Source organism: Calonectris borealis, chromosome 4 (assembly GCF_964195595.1).
Source record: "Calonectris borealis chromosome 4, bCalBor7.hap1.2, whole genome shotgun sequence".
In the NCBI taxonomy this organism is placed as follows: Eukaryota; Metazoa; Chordata; class Aves; order Procellariiformes; family Procellariidae; genus Calonectris; species Calonectris borealis.
In genome coordinates this window covers 56,060,657-56,083,801 of record NC_134315.1, presented here as the reverse complement: position 1 = coordinate 56,083,801, position 23,145 = coordinate 56,060,657, and the positions used below count along the sequence as shown (strand labels likewise).

At 41.3% G+C, this 23,145-nt stretch overlaps 2 protein-coding genes across 7 annotated transcripts in view; both read left to right on the top strand.

The window, feature by feature from the left end:
* DNAJB14 (DnaJ heat shock protein family (Hsp40) member B14) overlaps positions 1–16,134 on the top strand; it is a 30,061-nt gene extending 13,927 nt beyond the window's left edge. For 2 of the 6 annotated variants that reach the window (XM_075149610.1, XM_075149611.1), the window contains 6 exons: positions 2,840–2,985; positions 6,027–6,212; positions 6,622–6,716; positions 7,391–7,500; positions 8,723–8,895; positions 11,581–16,134. In XM_075149610.1, coding sequence (XP_075005711.1) covers positions 2,840–2,985; positions 6,027–6,212; positions 6,622–6,716; positions 7,391–7,500; positions 8,723–8,895; positions 11,581–11,705 — 835 coding nt within the window. In that variant the 3' untranslated portion in view covers positions 11,706–16,134. Of the gene's footprint in view, positions 1–2,839; positions 2,986–3,522; positions 3,656–3,738; positions 3,805–6,026; positions 6,213–6,621; positions 6,717–7,390; positions 7,501–8,722; positions 8,896–11,580 lie in introns of those variants that run through there. The other 4 variants (XR_012673566.1, XR_012673567.1, XM_075149613.1 and 1 more) reach the window with 4 other exon arrangements.
* Positions 16,135–17,107: 973 nt separating this feature from the next.
* Positions 17,108–22,337, top strand: LAMTOR3 (late endosomal/lysosomal adaptor, MAPK and MTOR activator 3). Its single transcript, XM_075149617.1, has 7 exons — positions 17,108–17,212; positions 17,451–17,501; positions 17,738–17,772; positions 18,527–18,585; positions 19,504–19,637; positions 20,672–20,735; positions 21,480–22,337. Exons 2-7 carry the CDS (start codon positions 17,493–17,495, stop codon positions 21,551–21,553), a joined length of 375 nt encoding a protein of 124 aa, XP_075005718.1. The 5' UTR covers positions 17,108–17,212; positions 17,451–17,492; the 3' UTR covers positions 21,554–22,337.
* Positions 22,338–23,145: the final 808 nt, after the last annotated feature.

The window sequence follows — 23,145 nt, the reverse complement described above, 5'->3', positions numbered from 1 at the left end:
GACTTGGTTGAGATCTGAAGATGGCAACAGCCTGAACAGCGAACAGGGGTTATGTATCTCAGCGTTGACCCTGTGCAATAGAAAGGAGGGCAATGTAAATGATCTGGAGGATCGGTTACAGGTCTGTTGCAGGCAGCGTTGCTGTAAGCGTGCCCATCCTGACAAGAACACGCAAGGGAGAGTAAAAGTCAGGGGTGGCTGTCACAAATTCACAAAGGCTTCTCTGTTTGAGACTGGCCGTTTAGCCTAGGGTAGCAGGTCAGGGTATGAGGGCGATCTGGTACAAGATGTGCTTGAAATATTAAATCATAGCTTCATACAAAATCAGGAATGTTGGCGTAAAGATGCTTGTGTATTTGTAGAATTTTTTGTTTAACAAAGCAATCGCTAGCAAAGACTTGCTAAGAGAAAGTATACCCCTTGTTACACCTCGGCTGAACACTTGTTTCTTGATAAATAACAATAGCTCATTTGTGGACCAGGCTCAGGATAGCTGTTGCATGGAGGGTGATTGCATTCATCCGTTTGGAGGGGAAGTGCTACATGACCCACCAGGCAAGTGTCTTCCTGCACTTTCTCATCAGGAAGCAGCTCTGGTTTGATGCACTGGTCATGGTGTCGGAAGCTGATGCGTCATGTGCTGACCTGAACGTCTTCTGGTTGATACCCACCATTCCTGCTTTTCCTATGAGGGTTTCCCATTGGGGGACTTTCACTGGTTGTGAATGGGAAAAAACTCTGGGATGAGTTTTTGAGGGTTAGAAGAACAGGTTGGCATTTCTTGGATTGTTCTTTTTTTTCCATTTTTCTCCTCTCTGCATCCTAGAGTTTGAAATAAATGCATGTTAGGTCTGCAAAACTTTCATGGCTTTTTTTTCATGTTTGTTGCTTCCATGAGAAATGACCATATGCTGTTGGGGGAGAAAGTTATTGAGGATGCACAGTGCTTGAAACACTTGAACAATGGTTAACACGACAGTTTTAATGCTAATAAAATAACAACTTTGCTAAAAATTGGAGACTCACTACCTAATTTTACATCAACCAAAGTTCTGAAGAGTCTGGTCCACAAACAGATAATTCAGATACTGAATTATTGAAGAGAAGAACTTAGATTGGATGCTGAGATAGCGATTTCTTGAAATAAAACCTTAATTTGATGCTATTACACTTTTAAATAAAGCTGTCTGTTCTTGATACAGTTCATAAGTAATCCAGGTCTTGAGGCTAAGGATGAAGGGACCTGTACACTACCAAAATCTTTTCTTATTGTACAAATTAACAAACAAAAGTTTCCAGTATTCACAGTATAATTTAATATATTTCCATTCTTTCTTGATGATGGTTTCACTGTGTTCTTTTTAGTTAGCTTTATCAGCTTCCTAAGTGGAGCTTATTAAATGTTACTTCAATATAATGAGCTATATTTATTTCACAGGATGTTCGTGTTGGCAGCTGCCTGCATGCATTTAATTCAGTGCCCTTGTGAGCATTACACCGAGACTTCCATAAAAGCTGTGTTATTTGAACACAGGAAAAGGGATCCCTCAAATGAAACTTGATTTGATCAATCTGTGGACTGTGAAGGACCACACACGACGGTGTGGTTGTATTTCTGGTGCTAGCGTTCCCTTAATTACATGGTACCCGTTCTTCTTTCATGAAAATGCCAAAGGCTTGCTTACCCCCTTTTTTTCCACTTGGCTGCCATGTGTATAGTCTTTGTAACACTAAACCCATATTTACGTAGAAATCTGTGCATTTAAGAGAATGTGGACACAGTTACAGCCATGTGAAGAGACTCACACGAAGCTTTTAAAATATTTATGGATGTAATTTCTATTTCTTGCTCAGACCAGCCCTTTTCTTTTGGTATGCAGCAAATGTCAATGTGCCTCATTTCTGCAATGCAAGTTTGTGATTTGGCCTTATTTTTCTAAGTTTCTGAATTCTTACCCAAGTAACTTAGTTTGATTTTAAGGTATATTTATTGGTTTGGTCAGTTCTTCCTGCCCATATATAATTAATGTTTTCTCTGTCCCCCGGGACTGCTCTTTCTCTCCTCTGAGTATTGCAAAGCATCCCAAATCATTACATCATTTCCAGATTTTCCTTTTCCTGTCCGGGTGAGACAGCCTACAGGAAGAATATTTCCGAGTTTTCAGAGTTTTAAAAAATGCTACGTTGAAGATATGAGATGAGCTGAATCTGTAATTGCTGGAGCTGTTGTTGTTTCTTTGAATTTATATAAACACTTACAGAAAGTTTGTTAGGATCCAGGTGCATTCCCAGCAGCAGAGGTATTCTCCCATGCCTTATTTCCCTGAAAAGTGAATGCTTGAATGGTGTTATGACTTGACTTTTGTTTGGAGAAAGGGAGGTATTGTTTGGTTTGTTTTATATCATGCATACCAAAGTGCATTTGCTGTTGACAGTCAAAACAGGCCTTCCTGCCCGCTAGCTCTGTGAAGTAAATCTGGAAGCTTCGTTTTATGTATTATTAACAGCAATATTCATATAATTGGGGATGAGAAATGCTACAGTAATTGCAAACTGAAACCTTTTCTTACAACTGTAGTAGTTCTACAGTAGGAGTAGTAAAATAAATGTATGTAGTAAGTAATTTTGAGCACAATAGTTTATTGTGCTCAGTAGTGAGTTTATTATGAAAAATGGCATTCTTTGTTTCTAGAGTGGAATTTTTTTTATATTTTATATTCAAAGTGAGAGATGTAATGTGTTGCATCAGTGCAATGTATTACCTCATTTGCAGCTGTGTTCTAACATACTACTTTTACATCTTTTTGTTTACAACATTTTACTTCATTTTCTTTTGCAGTATAAAGAAATGTAAAAATTATTACGAAGTCCTTGGGGTGTCAAAGGATGCAGGTGAAGAAGACCTAAAGAAGGCTTATAGAAAACTTGCTCTGAAATTCCACCCAGACAAAAACCATGCACCTGGAGCAACAGAGGCTTTTAAAAGTAAAATACCATTTTTACTTAAAATTTCTTTTATGATTAAACTTTGTCAGATTAAAAGAAATTCATCTGCATTGGACACTTGTCTTTTTACCAAATTGTCAGTGTGGTATTTTGTAGTTAATATTAAACTGACATTTTTATCCAAGAAAATATTTGACCTTTATTATCTTAACATGTACCTAGAAGTATAGATAAATAATGTGGACTTTTGGAGTAGGGTTCGGTTTCAGAGGATTGACTGTAATTTTCAGGTACAGGGAGTGAATATTTGATCTGTGAAACCCAGTTGCACTTTTTTACTGTTGTTGACTTAATGTAGTCATTTGAATCTTACTATCTTGAATCTTTACTATACTTGAGCTTGAAAAAACCAAAGTAGTACTTGATAGCAAAATGCAGTTTTTATTGAATCACGTGCCATGCTATTACCTTTTCCTTGGAATTCCTTCTATGTGTATAGTTTTCCTAGTTTTTCCACACAAAAACACTTGGGTTCAAACATGGCCTTATTAATAGTTGCCTTTGACCGTTTCTTAGGTAGAATTTACAATCCGACTTGACCTGATCTAAGCTGCCAAGCTTAGCCCTGCATAAAGAAAATTGTTGAGGAAAAGCTTTTTAAAGAAAACTACACCTTCATCTCAGACACAGATGAAGAAAAATGTGAATCTGTAAGAAATGATCATGCATAAATAAACAATCTGATTGTGGTACATCTTTTTTTTTTTTTTCCTGTGTGATATTTACATGCAGGCATTTGAAAAACTCTTAAACTGGGGGAGGGAAAAAAAGAAAAAAAAAAAAAAGTCCTGAGCAAGACTTCTGATACAGACTTTAAGGGGTAATTATAATAATATATTAACAATTCCAGACGAAAAGTAGCTAGAACATAGCAGGAAGGTTGATTGCTGATGGTTATTTTAATACAGCTATGTAATGGCTTTATCTAAAAAAGATATTATTCTTATAAAATTGGCTCCAGCCCTATAATAAAATAATTCTTCCCTGTTAATAGCATTTTAAATAATCTTTAAAATGTAAGAAATCAGTTTCTTATTATTTAATCTTTTATTTAACATTAGCGCTTTGTACAAGTTTGATTTCTTTGGCTTAATTTCACTCTCTGGTTCTTAACTAGATGAGTAAATGAACAGAAAATTTTGTAGGGGAATCCTGTTGACTAAAAATTATTTAATGAAATCTAGCATTTTTCTTGCATTGAAATTATTTTAATCTTTTTGTATGGCTGAGCAAATTTATGATTTAGTTTGCCTTTAAAGGTGTCTGATTAGTTTCTAACATCCAGCTGAGAAAAGGAGTTTCATAATAATAGCTATTATTTCACAATAATACTTTATTTTAAGGAAAGGTCACATTAGAAAATAGAATTGAGTTTGATGTTAGGCAAGGTACTTAGATCTTGAGCTACCTAGTACTCCTCTTCTGTTGTATTAAGCAGTCTCCCTGAGGTTATATTTTAGATTAAAAAGTTTGTGCAAATATAATCATTTTTAATCTCTTGGTATCTCTTTTACCACCTTCATCAAAAATCTTTCCTTTGAAACTTTTGAGCAGTTTTTTTCATTTTTTATGTCCTTTATTTAAAGAAAATTATGTTTGAATCAAATCTGTTGTGAATTAGCATAATAGTCAAATAATCAAAAGCAAATAACAAATAGTCAAAAAAGATTGCTGACCATACCGTGACAGTGTGGTGTCTTCACTTTATGTGCAGTCACCTAATTTATGTCTCTCTGAATTCTTAATTGTTGGGAAAATCTAAATTTTTACTACCAATTTTATCCTCGTGCTGAGTAACAGAGGAACCTTGTAGCAATATTTGGTGCTTGTCAGTAGTGTATATCATGCTCTCAGTGCAGTGCTCTCCTCCACTTAAAGGAATTGCTAATGATTATTTCTAAGGGCATCTTAAAAGGCACATAGCTAAAACTCATTAACTTTTTTTTTAGATTGGATAATGTTGAAAACATTAATTATGTAAAGCCATAGTCTTATTTGCCTGTGTTGAGGTTATAGTGTTGCACCTTTCACGAACTTTTGATGACTGATGGCTTTTCGACCCCGAAAAACATAATCCCTGTGCCTTGTGTTGGTTGGCTGCAAAAGAAGCCTTTTGTTGGAGAGGCCTGGAGGAGAGAGAAGAAAGGAAAGGAGAAAGAGTTTAATGAAGATATGACTGAGGGAAGATTGTTCATCGAGTGCCAACAGAAATTTCCCTTCAGTTTGCAAGAGCTGTATGTCTATGCAGAGCAGCTAGGGTCAAAGCTTGTAAAGTCAGTAGAGCTTGTGGTCTTTTCACACTGATTCTTTCCATGCTCACCTAACTCAGTTTTTCCCTTTCTGCTGTCAAAATTGAAGTTGTTCATTTGTGATAGTGTAGCGTGAACAGGGACAAGCACTCCAAACGTTGAGGTCGTATTGCCAACCTTGGGAACACACGTGTTCCTGTCATGCATGCATGTTGTACTCTTCATGTTATGTCATGCAAAACTTTGTGTTATTAATGTAATCCATAAAATATCTTAAGAAGCATATAAAAAAATACATTCACACTCTTCTAGACAATAAAGTTGATGCATTCGAAGAAGTCACCATTTACTAAATGAAACCAGAGAAAACCTACTGAGTCTATGATGTTTTTAAGCTATGCTGCTAGAGCAATCTGAACTTTGCAATTACCCCACTTCAAAGCTTTCATTGTAATGCTTGATGCTTTTTTTGTAGTTGCAGTGAGAGAGAACATTTCCACAGGTGTAGGTGTTCCCCTAGAAAAAGGATCAAAGCTCTCCTGCCTAGTTCAACAGGATAAAAGGCCTTTGAATAGCGTTGGTGGGAAACTTTCTGGAAGCTATGCTAAGAAAAGTAGAGATGTTTCTGGCCCTTGTTGTACTATAGTTGATTTGTAACATACAGTAAAGGACATAATTCGCGGCCTATTCTTGACTTTGAAATTGCAATTTTCATGCTGGAATAGCTCTTGTCTTTCATTTATGGGAGTTGTCTTTTATTCCTCGCTTCAGAAATCGGAAATGCATATGCTGTGCTGAGTAATCCAGAAAAACGAAAGCAGTATGACCTTACAGGCAGTGAAGAGCAAACTTGCAGTCACCCCAGCAACGGTAGATTCAACTTCCATAGAGGTTGTGAGGCAGATATTACTCCAGAGGATCTATTCAACATGTTTTTTGGAGGGGCCTTTCCAACAGGTATTTGTATATATCAGTATAGTCATCAGGATACAGTGGTACTTCCCAGAGTGGCATTAGAGTTTGTGACATTATAAAACAGTAAAATTACTCCAACGTGCCTTGGACCCCAACTCTTTAATCTGCATCGCAGTTTATTTTTCCCCTATGTGTTGCTAAATCCCAAAAATGTGAGTTCAGTTCTTTGGGGTTACTATGGTGATTCTGCGGTACATGGAATAACAAATCAGTTGTCTTAGAGCTTAAAATATTTATTTTAAACAACTTTGAAATTGTAAGATATCTTAAAGTTGAGTTATTTTATGTGTCGTTGTGCAGTAATGTTAAATGCTCTGTGTTGTTGCTTTTGTATTGACCTCTAAATAGTTTTTTTTTTACATGATTTAAGTGTGGATATTTCTTTCCTTAGGTAGCGTACATTCATTTTCTAATGGTCGTGCTGGCTACAGTCATCCTAATCAGCACCGTCAGAGTGGACATGAGAGGGAGGAAGAGAGGGGTGATGTATGTTTAAATGCTGTTGACTTCAAACTGTGGATTGTGAAATTTGCTGGTAGTCACTTCCAGTGATGTGACTGTACAGGAGCTCTGTACTGTAGAGGAGGATTTGTACTTGCCAGTTACGTATTTTAAAACTTTGGCAGGTGGTAGTCTTACTGATTGGCAAATAGACATGCAAATTTGAGAAAGTAATAGCCTGGTTTTGTAAATCTATTGTTCTATGTCACCATCTTAACTAGTGACTGGTGGTATTAGCCTAAATATGCCACTAATTCTGGTCACTAATCCTTGTCTATATTTAAAAATTTATTTGGGCTGAGGTAAGAATTGTACTTAAGGCTCAGTATTCATCTATATGAATTATATATAGTCCTGTATAATTACATATCACTGTATAGATGAGACCAAATCATGGTGTACAATCCAGCTATTCATTTGGTGGTTGCTTGTGGCTACATGCTAACCCATGAACTCTTGCAGCTTGAGCACTCTCTGAATATTGTGTGTGCATTGGAAAGTTAAGATAACACCACAGTGTTTGCAGGTTTGTAGTTATAGTTTTCCCAGCAGCTTTTGATGCTTAAAGCAGAAAGCCATGCTTAGCGTTAGATCTTGTCAAATTTACCTGTTTACTTGATGCTTTTTTATGAAATACCTGAATCTGTTTTGTTCCTTAGGGAGGTTTCTCTATGTTCATTCAGCTGATGCCTATTATTGTGTTGATCCTTGTCTCCTTGTTGAGCCAGTTGATGGTATCTAACCCTCCTTACGCCTTATACCCAAGATCGTAAGTAATGCTTGATTATATTAGCTTAAAACAGAGGGGAAGATGTTTTAATCACCCTCTCCCACCTAGAGCCTTCCATTAGTTGGTCCTTGACTTCTGACGGTGAGGAAAGGGAGGGAAAGTATAGACGACGCAGAACAAAACTTGAAAGTTGGTACTAAGAACATGCTGTGAGAATGTAATGGAGAAAAGAGGTCAGCCATACCTGGAGTTTAGGAGGTCTTCTAATACAAGGCAGTGGGTCCATGCAACGTAGATGTTGCAAAGGTGTTTGCATCTCCAGCATATTTAATAGAATCCTGAAACCCGCTAAGGCTCATTATTCTTTTAGGGGTCGCCTGTGCTTGTAGCAAGTGAAGTACTTGAAAGCAACTTTCTCATCCTTATTTAAGTTTTGAACTAGATGAGGGCTGGGGAAGTTGTCTGTTCTTTGCCTCAGCCTAGGTGATAGTAGAATAGTTTATCTTTGTTTTCTTGCAAAGAATTCTACTAGTGAAACTTACCTGTTTTGTACAGTAGGATATATAAACCTTTTTTCCTTGACAAGAAATAAATAACATTAATCAAGCATGCAACTAGCTAGTAGACTTAGCTCACTCGCCACAACTGTTTTAAAGGTCCTTAGTTCCTTGCAGAGCTCTCAGTCCCACAACAGAAAGGTTTTTTCTCTCCTCTCTTGTTTTTCAGAGTTCTTTATTTCTGGAGTGTGATGTTTTTCTCTTCTGCAACTAAGCTGTTGTGATGATTATAAACATTTCTCTGGCAAAATGTTTGCACACAATCTTTGATTTTTAATCCACAGAATGCCAGCAGGAAAATGGATTTGTAAGGGCTGGCAGAAAACACTTTAGAATGGAGATGCCTGTGCTGGGTTGCTAGAGAACAGTGACCTGATTTTCTTTCTGTTGAGTTTGAATGTAATTTTCTATTACCAAAGCTTATATTTGACCAGAGAGGTATGAAACAAGGGTCTTACTAAAGTGGTTTTTTTTCCAAGATCAAGGGTTTAAGCAGCAGAAGTTTGATGTTCAGGTAAATGTAGTAATTTTATTCTCTGGCAGGTTATACAACCATTCATTTCATTACTTGTCTTGAAGTGGCAAATTCAGTGATGTGCTATTCTTCTGTAACAGCAATATTTTTTAGAAGTGTATTTGTGGTGTAAAAAGAAAAATCAAATAAATATCTAGTCTCTTTCTCCCCCTTCCCTCCTTTTTTGCAGAAGTACAGGGCAGACCATAAAAATGCAGACAGAAAACTTGGGTGTCATTTATTATGTCAACAAGGACTTTAGAAATGAATACAAAGGAGCGTCATTACAGAAAGTGGAAAAGAGTGTGGAAGAGGATTATGTGTCCAACATTCGTAATAACTGTTGGAAGGAGAGGCAACAAAGTAAGTTTGGTAATATGTGTAATTTCATGAAAGCACGCATTACTATAAAAAAAGATTGCCGCAAGCAAGAATCAATTGCTTGTATTATTAAAATATCTGACTGAGAAAGCAAGTGTAAGGTTCCCTACTCTTTCTCACTTCTAAAAATGACCCCAGTGTCACTTAATTTCTGTGTTTTACTCAGTGACCTAACAATCATCTGCAAATCATCAGCAATTTTAACCTGCTACTCTATTATCTGTGACCATTTCTCAGAAAATTAAAGACTACATTGAATTGATAATGAGAAAGAAATTGCTCTAAGTTAAGGATGAAAGCTAAGAATTCTAATCTTTTCCACAATGTTTTATCATGGCAATATTTCATTTCCCTATATAAATAAATATTAAATAAATAAATAAATAAATAAAAAACCACAAAAGCTTACATAGATGTTTCTGGAGAACGAAAAAAATAAATCTGCCTTGGACCACAGTACAGACAAACACTGCTTTTCCAGGCAACCAAGGACACGCAGCATGTCCTGTAAAACATCATAAGCTGTAAATCAGTACTTAATCTTTTGCCAATGCTGAATAATTTTTCTCCTTGGACTTGGTACCTTGGCTATATCAGACCTTAAAAACAGTTGGGTTTTTTTAGTTTACCATCTGTTTTTCCAATCTAATTTATTATTGCACAAGGAGCTATTTTCTTTCAGAAGCCTAGAATTCAGTGTTAAAGCGTAAGAATACTGAATAGCATCAGCCATCTCCAAATCATCATCAATTTTAACCTGTTATTCTATTACCTGTGACCATTTCATGAGCCTTCCATGCTCTGTGAGAACAGTGCTGCTAAAATGACACCAGCTGGTAAACTTCAGTAATAGCTTACTGCATAAATAATTTGTTTATGAACTGTCAGTAAACTGACCAGAAGCAAAGAGAATGCCCTTCTCTGAGTGAAATCGTGTGGTCCTGCACAACTTTATTCTTTGCAGTCCCGTGATGCCAAGCCTTTCAGCTGAGATGGCCCCTCAGCTTCTCCCAGTTGTAAAAGACAGCCCGGCACCACTACTAGTCAAATGCCTGAATAGGATTGCACGCGTTCATTACGGTTGGCCTGTACATATACAAATACAAACAGCATTGCCCATGCATAGCAGGCCCAATGCTTTCTGGAGGCTTTGCGATCCTTACTCGTGAGTACACATTGCTTATACATAAGTAAATCTCTACAGTTTTACAAATTGCCCACAGGAAAGAACTGTGGGCAGAAAACTGTGCTGATGGGTCACACGAATGCAAGAGAAACACCAGTACTTTTGGGGAAAACCTTCAGATTATTGCCCAAAGTACTAGATTTGATCAGAATAATTTTTCCCAGATTTTTCAAATAGAGGAAAGCATCAGAGAGTTTTTGGGTATAATTCATAAGCAAATATAAAAAACGCTTGTATTTTCCCAGCTAGGTTGGCCTTTGATCATCTTGAAATGTTTGAGTATGTTCACTCTTCATGAAATTAATACCTAATTTTTCATCTACAAGTGGTTGCTAGATGAATGATTGGTAATCTTGCAATAAAATAGTTTACAAAAATGATCATGGTTGTTAACAAAAGATTAAAGACAAGATACAATCCAGCACAATAAAAAGAGGACATATTATTTGTACATTTTTTCAGTAGAGTGTAGATCTGGAAGAATAGTTTGCTTTTACTGACCTAGTCATTACACTTAGATTTACTGGCATGTTATATTTGTGTCTCCTGTAATATATTTACTATCTAAATATCTTTGAAAAGATTTAGTTGATACGCAATTTCCACCTGGGGATGGAAAGAGGAGAAAGAATACTTGTCCCATTCTTCAGTATTTATTCTTGGCATGCTTACTTTTTTAAGCATGAACAGAGTCCTGGACAATGCAAAGAGGCCCATGATTCCGTATGTTCATATTTACTGGGAAAAATGTGATGACTAGAGAAACTACCTAAATTGATTTTGAGAAAGCGGCCCCTAATAGATTTTCTCTATTTATAGAAACAGCTGATTTTGTGGTTTTAAGGATTAAAAATACCTGTTGTGTGTTGGATCTCCTTGACAGGTAAAATCTTTCCAGCGTTGATTGACATTTAGGAATGCCTTGCTAATCCATTTTGAGTTGAAGGGCTGGAAAAGATTTTATAGAATTAAAATGTTCAGCAATGTCAAGCTATTGAACACCAGTATAATAGAGAGAGCTCTTTTATTAATACCTCTGAACACTGGCAGTTTGAAGCAGCATCAGTTGAAGTAATGGGCTTAACGCTCAGAATGGATTTTTGGGCACAGACAAGACGCTAGAGCTGTCAATAATACACAAGATCACTGAGCGTGGCCTATTGTGTATTTGTATTGTTTAATGAGGTCTGACAGAAGTAGTAGGGGGGTTTTTTGTTTGTTTGTTTTTAATCAGGTACTGCTGTATGAAATATGAGGGTGCCACTTTCCCTGCTCAAAAAGATGAAATGCTTTTAAGATCCAGTAAAGCGGAGCTGTAGCAGTGCTGTTTAGGTGGTGTTTGTGGGTAGTTAGAATAGACAGAAGGAAAAAAGGGTGAGGATTAAACCTGAGATGTTTTGGACAGCTCTGAGAAGGAAGGTATCATATGCGAAGTATTCAGTTTCTAACCTGAAAAATCTTTTCTCTTTTTTTCATTAAAGAAACAGACTTACTTTATGCAGCAAAAGTATATCGAGATGACCGTCTCCGAAAGAAGGCAGACTCCATGTCCATGGACAACTGCAAAGAACTAGAACGGCTGACCAGCCTCTATCGAGGAGGATGAACTACAACTATACACGTACATCTTTACGTATGCCGTTATCTCTCTTGTAAATTAAGAAGAGATTTAGTTTCACCATGAATGCTGGAAAAGAGGGGTGGATGTAAAACTCTACTGTGTAGCTGTTTCCAGAAACCTTATGCTGAAATATCATTTAATGGCTTCTTTACCTACTGTGAAATATAGGTAACTTTAATTGTCTAGATTTTACTTCAAAGCTTCTGTGAATTCTTTCAGCAGAGAGAATAGCTCAGAAAGGATGCTATACTTGTAGAGACTTAGTCATAGTGGTTCTCCTCTAACGTATTTGCCATGTAAATATCTGTGGAAAGAACACTTTGTGTATATACGAGTTAAATGACTTTCTATTTAAAATCTCAGAAATTTAGTTCCATACAACATTTTGTCTCACTGATGGAATAAATAGTATGATTACATCACTCCTATTCAGATGTCAAGTGTGTGGAGTTGAAACAAGAATTTTTAATATTTTATCTCTAACTCTATGTAAAATCTTCTAGGTTTACCAGCTTAGAGGAACTTGGTATTTTTAAATATAATGGCATATATTCCTAAATATCTGTTCGGGTATATTGATCTGGTGTAGAGTAGCAGTTAGCTGTTGTAGTTTTTTAGCATTTCTAAGCAATGCTGAGAAAACTAAGAACTACACTGATCTCTTTTCAAAGTAAATATTTGCAAATGCTGTACAGACCATTATAAGCAATGCTTTTAGTACTTGCAAGAGTTTACAGCAGCTCTACCATTTGGTATTCCAGTAGTAGTAAGTCCATATGTACGGTTAACATGCATCCATGGCTTCCTTAATTTTCACTGGAAAAGTAGAGGAAAACATGCAATAGTAAAATCTTAAAGCTCAAAAAAAAAGGCAACCTATTTTTTTTTTTCCTGGAAGGCTTCCATTTTCTTACTATTTTTTTATTTCAAGCTAGGTCCCAACACTGATTCCTCAATGGGCACCACAAGTGGAACAGGGAAATATCGCTAAGGACAAGCTATGTGCCTTTCAACACTTTTGCCAACTATTTAAACGCTTTGCTAGTTTGCAGTATGCTCCTATGGTCAGAGCCATATCACTTGTCCCGGGCGGAAGAGGTAGGGTATGCATTTCTCTGGACCAGAATGTTGCTGGACTGACTTCCTAGAAATGAGCAGACGCACTGTGCGGCTCCTGTGTACAAGGTCCTGTAACTCCGTGGCCTGTACCCGGAAACTCTATGTAGCCACACCTGCTGATGCAGAGAGGTGTTTTGAAGCAGCTAAGTACAATGTACTTGGAGTTTATCGAAAGTGGGTTGAAAATGCTTTTAGGTTCAGTAGCTGACGTTTTTACATTTTAACAGTGCTACAGAGGAGAATGTTTCTTGTATTTGAGAATGCCAGGTGGCTCGTAATAAGGGCAGCATTTTTTGTTTGAGAAAACTGCTATCTTTGAACAATGCTATCAGTTTATGTGGAGCCAAATTCTCCTCCTAAATTGAAAGTTTAGATACTTGACTGACTTCATTGGAATTCCTTCTGATCTAGAGCAGGATTTGACTTTAGAAACACGCTAAATGCCATTGTTCTAAGTGACCCAGAAATCATTTTGCATATATACCTTTTCTAAACTGTCCCACTGGAAATGTCCTCTATTGAATTGGTGTAACATGAGAGAGACTAGCTGCAGGCTTTTAGCTAAGCAGCTAAACCAGCATTCAAGGTGGACATCAAAGTCTCAGGCACAAAGCAGAACTAAAAGTTGCTGAAACAACAACAACAAAAAAAAGGGTTGCTGTACTGGATGTGCTTACTAAGATTATAGGAAAAGTGTGCAGAAGTAATGGAAAGGCACCCAAATGTTTGAAGTTTGCAATAGAAATTTATGGAGAAAACGTGATTCCCCGGATTTTGTAACTGTCCAGAATGTATTGTAATTATACTAATGAAAACAAACTATCAAAGTACATATTGGTACTCCTGTGTCGTCTTAATAGAAGGAAATTGTTCCAAAGGCTTTAACAAGTGCTCGGGCCTTCCCATTCACAAATGACTCTGAGCTTGCAGGTGATCTTTTAATTAAGAGGAAAAAGGATATATAACGCATTTGTCAAATATCAGAACAGTGAAGTCAGAGTGAAGAGATGGTCTTAGCAGAGCTACTTGTAATAATCGGATGGATTATGTCTGCCCTGCAGTTGCTTCAGCTGCAGCTGAGAAGCAGGTGAATGGACGGCTGTTGAGCTGTGTTAGGTTGGTTAGGTTGCAGTCAGTATCTCAGCGAGCTGTGTCCTATGGCAACGCAGATGTCCCAGCAGTTTAAAAGTGAGACCTAGGCTGCTACATTTCATTGGATTATCTATTGCGATTGCCATTTTCAAAGAAGGAAACAATTAATATGTTTATACTGGTGGAAAAAATGCTACTTAGCGTTTAACAGATTAAATAGTTGCACACTTTGAAATACGCAGTTGCATGCAGGAGGATGCTATTATTTCCTGTAGCATAAAGATTAACCTGCTCTAAATACAAAGGCCTGCAAACATTCTTTTAATATTCCCAGTGGGTGTTTCTCTCTTCGTGATTGTTACTTTTTTCTCAAGTCTGAAGGTTTTTTCTTCCGAAGTGTCATTACCTTCCCTGGTTTTGTTGAAGGAATCTGCTGGAAAGTTCAGAACGAATTTTCTTATGAGCAGGGTGCTAATTGAAGAGGGTGGAGTACTTGAATCTTTTCAGATTACCTTTCTTCAGAAGGTGAAGTTCTCATTAAAATAAGATATTGGAAAGAAAAGGGAAAAACAACTGGTTTTGAACAGCCCAACTAAAAATCCCTCAACTTTTCTAGCTACCTTAAGGAGAATTAACTCCTTACTCTTTTTATTTAGTCATTACCTGTATTTAATCTAGAATTAAAGGTAGCACAAGCATGGGTTCTTGATTTCTCCTTTAAAAGAGTAAGCAGGAAAGTCCTGCAAAAAGTGAAAAATCTTGGCATGACACTTTGACATAGTATAATGAAAAAGGGAGGTGATTTGCATCTGCTGAAATACATCATCAGTATGTGTTCTATTTATGGAGCATCCTGAGTCACAAGCGAGTTCAGTGTTCATATCTGATGAACATTTCCCTACGAGTTCTCTGTTTAGGTAACACAAGATTACAATTTGAATTTTTGACTTCTTTTAAAGTCTTGATTCTTTTACAAGTCTCCAAGAAAAGGTAGAACATTATAGTCACAAAATGCAACAGATGCATTTGAACAGGCAGCAGAGACAACTTTAAATTATATACATTTTTAATATAATTTTGTAATGAATGCTGTAAAAGGATTAAAATAGGAGGGCAAGAATATGTTTTTTAAGGTTTGTTCCATAAATTTCATTCATCCCCTAAACAGTTGTTATTCTTCCTTCTCGTAGGTCTCTCAAAGAGAGCAGAAAGAAAATGTAGTGTAAAAGCAAACATTTTGTTTTAAAAAAATCAGCTAACATACAAATTCCTGAAGCTATAACTTTAAAAAGCGCTAGCTTCCCAGTTGTCTGAATCTGGTTAATCGAGTGCAGTCAGTGTTACCAGAGGAAGCTTGGTCATGACGATTCATGGCGACTGGCAGTCAGAAGCCCAGCTGCTGTATCCCCCATCCTCTAACAATTTACTATAACCTTGCAAGCGCCACTGGTCTCCGTGCGTTGCTTTCCCCGTGCTCCTTTGTAATCCACTGTGTAGAGCCTAGAGAAAAAATACCATGTAACAAATGTAAAATTTTGTGCCATATTTGGCAAGATACCTTTGGGAGCAGACAGTACAAACGTAATAAATGTAGGAAAGAAATATGCCATTATAAATCCTCTTCCCCGTACTTCTCTTCTCCAGGAAAATTGTGAGACTTCTCAGTCTGGCAGGAACTAGGTCTGAGTGTCAGATTTCTCCGGATTTTTAGAAATAATATTAAAACACAATGTTTAGTTACGATGTTCTCCTTCATGCAGAATATACTTTTCCCATCAGTACTGGTTTGCTCTGCGTATAGAACACTGTCATTGGAACCAGAGGCAAAATTCCCATTCATATTAGCAATACAGGAGCCATCTCATAGATACTTTTGGATAGCTTTCAGTCATACTCCATGTGACAGGAAAACAAGTAAAATCGATCTTTGAGCATCATGCCTACAAATTTGAAAAAGCCAGTTGCATTTTTAAACATTTTTAATGCATGGTAGGGAATATTTTAATACATGGGTGGACCAAGGTTGTCCCAGGTAGCATTTTCAGAATGCTACCAGAAGCTCACACCTAAGAATTTTATGGGGATCTCTTCAGGTATCTCTCTAGTATGACCAAGTCCTTATCAAATTGCTGTGTCTGCATGGCTTGGATTGAGAAGGAGGTATGGATTCTCAATATTCAAATAAATTTGCCCTTTTGGATGAGCTTTTTGTCTGTTGATTGCAAAAAAGGTGCTTATCTCTGGTTGTTTTGGGCTTTTTTAAAACGTCACCAGACCTATACAGTCAGAAATATTAGCAGTTTTCAGGTGGGCGTCTGTCTTTTTTTTTTTAATTTAAGCTCCGGTATTGGCACCTCAGCAAAATCCTCAGACCTCAGCAGTGCTTCGCATGTAGCAGTTCTCTTTTAGGGAAGAAGCACCGTGCCAGGCTGAGCGGGGCTTTTTTAATCCACCGCTGTGCTGCCAGCCTCCCACGCGAGACGACCTGCGAGCAGACCTGCCCTTACGCTGTTCGGCTGCCGGCACTGCCGGACGCGTCTCTTCCGCTCCCCCACCCCGGCGGTCGGTGACCCGCCGGCAGGCCCGCGACTCGCCGGCGCTGGGTCTCCAGATCCAGCCCTCGCGCTCGGCGGACTAGATCCCAAGGTGCGGGACATCGGCGCCACGGGAGGAGCCAAACCAGCTGTAACGGCGCCCAGCAGAAACGGACGCTTCTTTTTCTGTTGTTACTCCTTTCACTTAAATTCTATTGGTTTTTTGCCTCCACGATCGCGCTGCCGTTGCCAGCGGTGCCCAAAACTGAATCACCCAAAACCTCACCTGGGACCCCACCGGCAGCCGAGCGCTTGAACCAAGCGCGCCCCTCCCCGCGGGCCCGCCGGCGCCTCCCGGCCCACCACAGGGGCTGCCGGGGCCGGGCCCCGCAGGCGCCCCGGGCCGGGAGGGGAGGGGCGGCGGGGGTGGGGTAGAGGACAGCCGGCCTGCGCCGCGCTCCGACCTGCGCCCCCACCCACATACCCCCGCGCCCCCGCCCAGCGCTCTCGGCCTCCTCTCTCCCGCCCCTTTTGGCCCCACCGCCCAGCCGTAGCGGCGCATGCTCGGGGGCCACCCGCGGGACCAATCTGGCGCTGCCTGGGCGGGGCGGCGGCGGGGAAGCGCTTGAGGGTTAGGAGGGCGGCGCGCGCCGTCATGTGATAGCGGCTTAAAGGGGAAGCGGCGGCGGCGCCGTGCGGTGGCGCCGAGGGTCGTGGCAGCGCAGGGCGCGCCGGCCGCGCGGACAGGTAAGGGCGGGGCAGGCAGGGCAGGGCAGCGCTCTCCACCACCCCCGGTGCGACAGTGGTCGCGGCCCAACCGCTCTCCCTTCCCGGGGCGGGTGGGGGCGGCCTCTATCATGGCAGCGGGGCGGGGGGAGGCGGCCGGGCCTCAGCGAGGGAGCGCGCCTGCCCGCCGCTCCCCTGCTTCGGGGCGGGGGCCGCTCCCGCCGCGCCGAGGGTGACTGCGCGCCCTCTCGTCTCGCAGGCCCGCGGAGGTGGCGACGGCAGCGCCGGCAGGCCCCCAGCCATGGCCGACGTAAGTGTGGCTCCGCGGGGCGGTTGGGCGGCGGTTGGAGCGCGGCCGGAGGGGGAGCACCGCGGGGGGGCCGAGCTCCGGGGCAGCGGCGGGGTCGGGGCCTGGTGGGAAGGGAGAGCCGGCCCGGAGCGGGCGGCGGGGCTGCGCCCGGGCCTGCGGGGGAGCGGGGCGCAGGGAGCCCCCTCCGCCCGGTGTCCGTGGAAGATAAGTAACGTGCCGCCCGTCTCTGCCCCCAGGACCTGAAGAGGTTTCTGTACAAGAAGCTGCCGAGGTAAGCGGCGCGGGGGTGGTGGCCGGCCCGGCCCGGCCCTGCGGCGGGGAAGCGCCGGGTGCGGGTTCTGCGCTGCCCCCGCCCCGCCGGAGCGGAGGCGGCAGCTGCGGGCGGCGGGGCGGGCGGTGGAGTGGCTTTCAAATGACAATAGGCGGTTACCTGAACCCGGCCTGGCTGCAGGGGCTGCCGGCTGCCAGCCCCCCCGCTGTCACCGGCGCTCTGTCGGTGGTTTAAACGAGCTGGAAGTACCTTAAGTGAAGACAGCTTAGTCTTTCACGCGCCTGTTTGGAAAGCAGTGAAGTGTCCTCATCGTGTCGTAATGAGGAGTGGAAAAAACATTCCTCGTGACTCGGTTGCCTAATTCCTGCTTTGCTAATTGCCGGTTACTAGCAGCATTGAACAGCTACAGTCCGAGATAACGTGCAAACACAGCGAAACCGGCACTCGCTGGGTGAGGACAGTGTAGAAGGGCTCTTGCTTGACTAACGGGATCAGATTAGTAGTATCGGTCCTCTTCCTGAGGCTGAAAGTTCCATGCAATTTTCAGTAGTTTCATTTTGTATCGCTCTTTTTACTGCTCCAAGAGACCACCTGTACTAAACAGAATAAGTCCCTTTCAGTGAAATATTAAATTAGTGAAGGCATAAATTTTTTCCATATTTTCCCCTCCCTTGCACATTTGCTGAGGAAAAAAGATCTTTGCTACTAATTACTCTGTTCTTAAAATAGTGTCTCTTCTTCATTTTTTTTGCAGCGTGGAAGGTCTTCATGCTATTGTAGTCTCAGACAGAGATGGTGTGCCTGTTATCAAAGGTAACTTCAGCTTCTCACCGTGCCCTGCAACTGAAATCCCAATTGAACAGCAGGGGGTGGAAAAGTACAGCAGAATCTTCTCTGGTTGTGCTTGATACCCGAGTATCCAAAATTGAAGAATTAAATTAGACTTTTACTTCAAGTTCCATAGTTGGTTATGTACCTCTTTAAGTTTATCCTTTTGTTCATGTGTATGCAATGTCCTCAGTAACTGTAGGCCACAGAAGTTTTTCTCAGTGAATAGGGTTGGCGTGGTGTAAGGTGCTTGTATCTTCAAGTCACTCGCAGGCGGACGCAAAGGACTAGAGAGAGCTTATTGGTATTTTGTTGACTTGGCTGGGTTGTGCTCAGAAGCAATTGCATCCAACTTTTACACGCTTTATTTAATTTCGCTTGCTTTTTGGTATTGTAATTTTTATCATCTTTCTGCAGTCTTTATTTAAGATGTTTTTATGTTGTGGGTAAACTAGTTTAAGGGTACTGAAGAGTACTGATTCAGGTATTGCAGATATTTTTTTTTTAATGTCCCAAAGTATTTAATGACCTAGCAGAACTTGCACATCTTCACCTGTTTTCGTTCAAGTGACTCTGTGCCAGTAATCAATTCAAAGGCTGGAATCGGTGCAAACAGCGAGGGACACAGAACCAAAGTGACATCAGTACAGGCTGTGCATCGTAAAGGAAAAGACTGTGTCTTAGGCATGCTAGGGAGGACGCTGGTATAATGAGCATTGATCATGTACAGAATATTAAATGAGGTACTGCTCATGAAGATTGTCCTCTTTGCGGAAGCATGTAAGATGTATTACGTGTTCCCCAAAACCGCATCTGCTTTTGGCAGAGCACTAAGCTGAATAAGGAGTTGTGATGCAGTCATAGATACCATGTAAAAATAAGAATTTTCTTCTTGTGTTCCAGTTGCCAATGATAATGCTCCAGAACATGCACTGCGACCTGGCTTTCTGTCCACCTTTGCCCTTGCCACAGATCAGGGCAGTAAACTAGGACTTTCTAAAAACAAAAGTATCATCTGCTATTACAACACGTACCAGGTGAGTAACCTCAGTGTGGCCTGTTCTCAGTGACCAGAGCTGTTCCTGAGCAAGGGAGAGGTGGTTTAAACTCTGCTAGATTTCCACTTGGCTGCTGTTGAAGTATTTGTATTTTGTTTCTCATGCTGCTTAAATGGCTAAGCTAAACTTTTGCACTATTTGTTAAGCTTCTATTTCTCAAAACTGAGGTTGAAAACATTTAATTTTTCTGAACAGGTAGTAATCAGGAATTTGCAGCAGGTGCTGCTCATATAGCCTTCAGAAACTGTTAAGAAGGGTTTATGTTCTCTTTTACAAACAATATTTTTTTATAATTAGTGACACCTAAAGTCAAATAAGCACATGCAGCCTACTTCATAGCTGATCTTGCTGCCAGTACGACTTTGAGATACAAAAGCTTTGAAATACCACTCACATTTTTTACAAACTGGTTATTTGTGTCCTGAAATCCATCATCTACTAAGTTTCTGCTCCTTCTCAAGTTCTAGTGGTCCTGAGAGCTTTGGCCAACTGTTTAGCCTTACAGTATCTAGCTTTCTTTGGAACATAAATGGGTGAATGAGTTAGTTGACATACATTGAGTATATTGCTTTGATTCTCTTGATGCTACTAGCTTATTGTTGTGCTCAAGATTGCAGTTCCCTAGTAATGAAAGAGGAGATACTGCTATACACTGAATAGTATTTTAAAACAATACACCTGCCTGCCCTTTTGTTACCTGTGGAGAGTGTGGTCTCCATTGTGTACTCCGCAACGGAGTTAGATTTCAGGTGGGTAACACTGCAGAACACAGGAGGGAGAGGAACGCCAGGCTTTCCATGTGCAGCTTCCTGTACTGTGGTGTGAGTTCTGTTGCTGTTTTTAACTGTGAATCTTATGAAATAGATACACTGAAAAGTCAGCACTGTGGCTCTTGCTCCTGCTTGTCCTTTAAACTGCTTTAGACTGCTTGTTTCAGAAAGCGTTTACGTGGCAGAGCTCTGACATCCAACACGTGTTAGCTGCTGGCTGAACGCTGTTCTCTCTCCTTGCAGGTGGTGCAGTTCAATCGCTTACCTTTGGTAGTAAGTTTCATTGCTAGCAGCAATGCCAATACTGGTATGTCTTCACGTGTATTTTAAATGTTCCAGTATTTTAAGGTCCAGGTGTTTAAATAATTGAAAATAAATTACCCAAATTTACTTCAAGGTATATTAACTTTGCTCCTGCGACGGATTTTGCCAGTGTATCGTGAAGGGGAGAAGGGAAAGGTGTGAGTAAAAGTTCGTAGATTTTTAGGTGACTTGCTGAAGTTGTTACTCTGTCAGAAGGATATTTCTCCTGTGATTAACCTTACTCTTGCTATGTGAGAGTGTTCACTGCACCGTCAATGACTGTACCGTGCAAACCAGTTGTTTGGTCTCTTTCTGTCAGTTCCAAGTTACGTTCTGCAGTGACACGTGCAGCTTTGTCTTCTCAGTTCTGTGGGGTGGGGAAGTCCTTCAGCGAGGCACCTGGCCTTGCTCATGAGGGTGTTGGCTAATGAGAGTGCAAGCAAACAGGATTTAATTCTTGCACAGCTGCTTGGGCCTCGGTAGCTGTGGGAAGCAGCAAGGCGATAGCAGAGGCAGGCAGCAGCACGGGGGAGAGCTGCGCTGCGTGGATTGTGCTCCTGTTGGTGCCGGGGGCTGCGGGCACCCTGCCTGGGGGTGCTGCCCGCTGTTCCCATGGAGAGTGAGCAGCTCAAGTGAAACGTCTCATGTTTTGGAAAACACTACCTGGGAGGGGAGGGAGCTGCGGGGACTGGAGAGAGGCTTCTCAGTTATGTTGTCTGATGGGATGTTCTGTCTCTTCTCTTTCCAGGGCTGATTGTAAGTTTAGAGAAGGAGCTCACGCCCCTGTTTGAAGAACTGAGGCAGGTTGTTGAAGTTTCTTAACCTGATGGTATAGCCGGAGTGCAGCATCCCTCTGCAGCCCAGTGGACAGAAAGATTCAATAATCCTCAGTCAAATAACACGTCTCGGAAGAAATACCACAGCTCCTTAGTATACTAAGAGTACATTGTACATAGTACTGAATCTGAAATGATCTACTAGTGTGTTGTAGGTGGATGTTACTTTAGGCCATGCTTCTTGTATTGTGCAGTACTGGAGAGACCACCGAAATAGCTCCCATGGAGTTTAGCTCAGCCAGCTGAGCCAGATCGGCACAATGCTGTTGGCTCAAATGAGCAACCCACAGATCTCTTGCTTTACAGGGAACCAGGCACGCGGTGGGCTTTATCCTCAGGCCAGCTACCACCATGTGTTGGAAAGCAGATAGGTTGTATAGTGTTATCAAAGATGTGGTTGAAAGAGTATTGTGAGAGCAAGTTTACTAGCAGTGATGTGTCGGTACAATCAATAGATATCCCAGCTTTCTTATGTGGGTGATACTTTGGCAAGGGAATGCTACTAATCTGGATGCTAGCTGCGTCCTGCTTCCACCAAGAAGAAAGCTATTTCTATGAAAGCTGTTGCTTCAGGGGTTTTCCTGATGCCCCAATAACAGCACCCGAACAATGTCTCACTTCTTTGTGGGGTTTTTGTGTAATATGGTTGCGAAGATCTCATGTCTCATAGTCTTTGTGTGGGTTCATCACTGGTGACACTCTCAGCTCATTTACCCTTAGGTTTTCTGAAGTAAATAAATATAAATAAAATACAGTATTTTTAAATGACAGAGCCTTGTCCACTCTTGTGTTGCACCATACTACTCTACAGCACATCAGCTTTTCTGTGGAGAGAACAGGTCTCTTAATGGTTTGTAATGTGCAAAACCCATGCGTTCACAGGCTGAAAACTAACCAGTGTGTCTCTCTATTGGGCAATATGGATACCGAGTCCTGTGTCAATGCAGAGATGTAGATGTTAGTGCCGACTGGCTTCCTATTGCTGGGGGTCGATCCTGTGCTCTCTGCTCCGCCTCGTTCCCCCCCCCCCCCATTCCCCTTGTGATGACTCCAGTGTAGACTTCCAGCGCTAGAGCCAAGCGCCGCTGGTCTAAGGGAGAGCTCTTGGCAGGTCTCAGCCTCAGGCTGCCCCCTCGCTTACACCTCGTGCACCTTTAGCATCAGGCAGGATGGGGGAAATGGTGGTGCCAAAAATAAGGGCTGGGAATTCTTGGCTCAAAAGCTCTGTCAGAGACTAAAATTTGTCAGTCAACCCTTTTCCATTTAAACTGGCTTGAGCTTTCTGTTCAGAGCTGGTCACTACAGAAGCAGCTGGAAACTGAGCCCCACGGCATCTCTGTGTGTATTCCTGGCAAAAAGCATTCGTGTTCCATGAGGCCTACTCCTGTTGTTAGCTCCTGTTCAACTCGTCTGTCTGTGACTGCTTCCCAGGCCAGCCGAGCGCTGTTTCTTTTGCTGGCGTCAGTTCGTGACACCATGTGCTGAACCTGCTTCTAACACTTTGTAGCACGGCCTGTTCATGTGAAAAAGGGAAGGCTGCTTTTGTGGTTACACTTCAAGCTCCATTTCCAAGCAGTG